The sequence below is a fragment of the Myotis lucifugus genome, unplaced genomic scaffold, assembly GCF_000147115.1.
Source record: "Myotis lucifugus unplaced genomic scaffold, Myoluc2.0 scaffold_1668, whole genome shotgun sequence".
Taxonomy (NCBI): Eukaryota; Metazoa; Chordata; class Mammalia; order Chiroptera; family Vespertilionidae; genus Myotis; species Myotis lucifugus.
In genome coordinates, this window is record NW_005872716.1 from 26,126 (window position 1) to 27,275 (window position 1,150).

The window sequence follows — 1,150 nt, forward strand, 5'->3', positions numbered from 1 at the left end:
TGCACCTGTGGGCCTGCACCTGTGGCTCACTGTGGGCTCCACTGTGGCTTCACTGTGGCTCACTGTGGCTCCACCTGTGGGCTCACCTGTGGCCTCCACTGTGGGCTGCACTGTGGCCTCTTCTGAGCTGGCCCGTCGTCGGCACTTACATCCCACGTCGCAGAGGATGTCCTGAGTGACTGGAGACTCCAGGAGGGCAGCCAGGACTTGCAGAGAATGCAAGAGGGTGTCCGACTCGTAATAGTGATCCCAGCACCCGTAGCCGCTGCCGAGGGAGGGGACAGAAGGTGAGGCGGGGACAGGGGGACGCAGCCCACGGGCCGGTCAAGTCGGAGTGCCCAGGTGTGGCCCAGGTGCGAGGCTGCGGACACCTCCCTGCACCCCCATCCCCACCCCCACCCCCGTGTTCCCGAGTTCTGCTCTCACCATATTTCCAGCTCTGGGCCCAGCCGGTACCTTGCTCCCTTCTGTTTGGCGATTTCGATGCCTACATGGACAGAGTGGGGGCAAGGTCAGCACCTCCACGCGCGGAGGCACCGACACCTGCTGCAGGGGGTGTGAGAGGCCCAAGCCAAGCAACGCTCGAAGCGCTCGGCGCCCTGCTGGCCCGGACGCAGGTGGAGGGCATCTCCGACACCTACACCTGCAGGACCTGAGACACGGGCAGCGCCGCAGGGCTGACCGGGCACCGGGAGGAGGAAGTGACTCCCTGGTCGCTGATTAACGAGCGATGAGGAAGGCCCTGCCCACGTGGGGAGAAGGCAGCACCTGGAGGCGCAGTGAGGGGCAGGCACCTCGAACCCTGGGCTAGCCAGCAGCGCCCAGCACAGTCCGGGAGGGCCAGCTGTGTCCGGGTGGCTCGGCCCCCCCTCTCCCCCCCAAATCACCCCCAACGGATTTGCTTTGAGTTTGCGGAAATGACAGCGGGGTTGGTATTGAAAAAATATAGAAGGATGAAAGGCTCCAAGACACCTGGGGGAAAGGGCGCCTCCCTGGAAACCATAGGGTTTTCAATTGTTTCTTGGGTAGCAAGTTCGAACCAGACAAACCCAAAGAGACAACTCCACACCGGGCGGCCAGGGGAGAGGGGTAATGAGCCCGCAAGGGAGAACTAGGACCGACTGTGACTGGTAACGGACCCCACCACTAT

General features: G+C 63.2%; 1 protein-coding gene across 1 annotated transcript in view; it reads right to left on the minus strand.

Annotated features, from left to right (window-relative positions):
* The window catches only part of NADSYN1 (NAD synthetase 1), a 17,165-nt gene extending 16,684 nt beyond the window's left edge, over positions 1-481 (minus strand). Inside the window, exons 1-2 of the mRNA XM_023748684.1 lie at positions 427-481; positions 150-265 (exon numbers count right to left, since the gene is read on the minus strand). Of these exons, the coding sequence (XP_023604452.1) occupies positions 150-265; positions 427-429 (119 nt within the window). The 5' untranslated portion in view covers positions 430-481. The remainder of the gene's footprint in view (positions 1-149; positions 266-426) is intronic.
* Between the last annotated feature and the right edge of the window lie 669 nt (positions 482-1,150).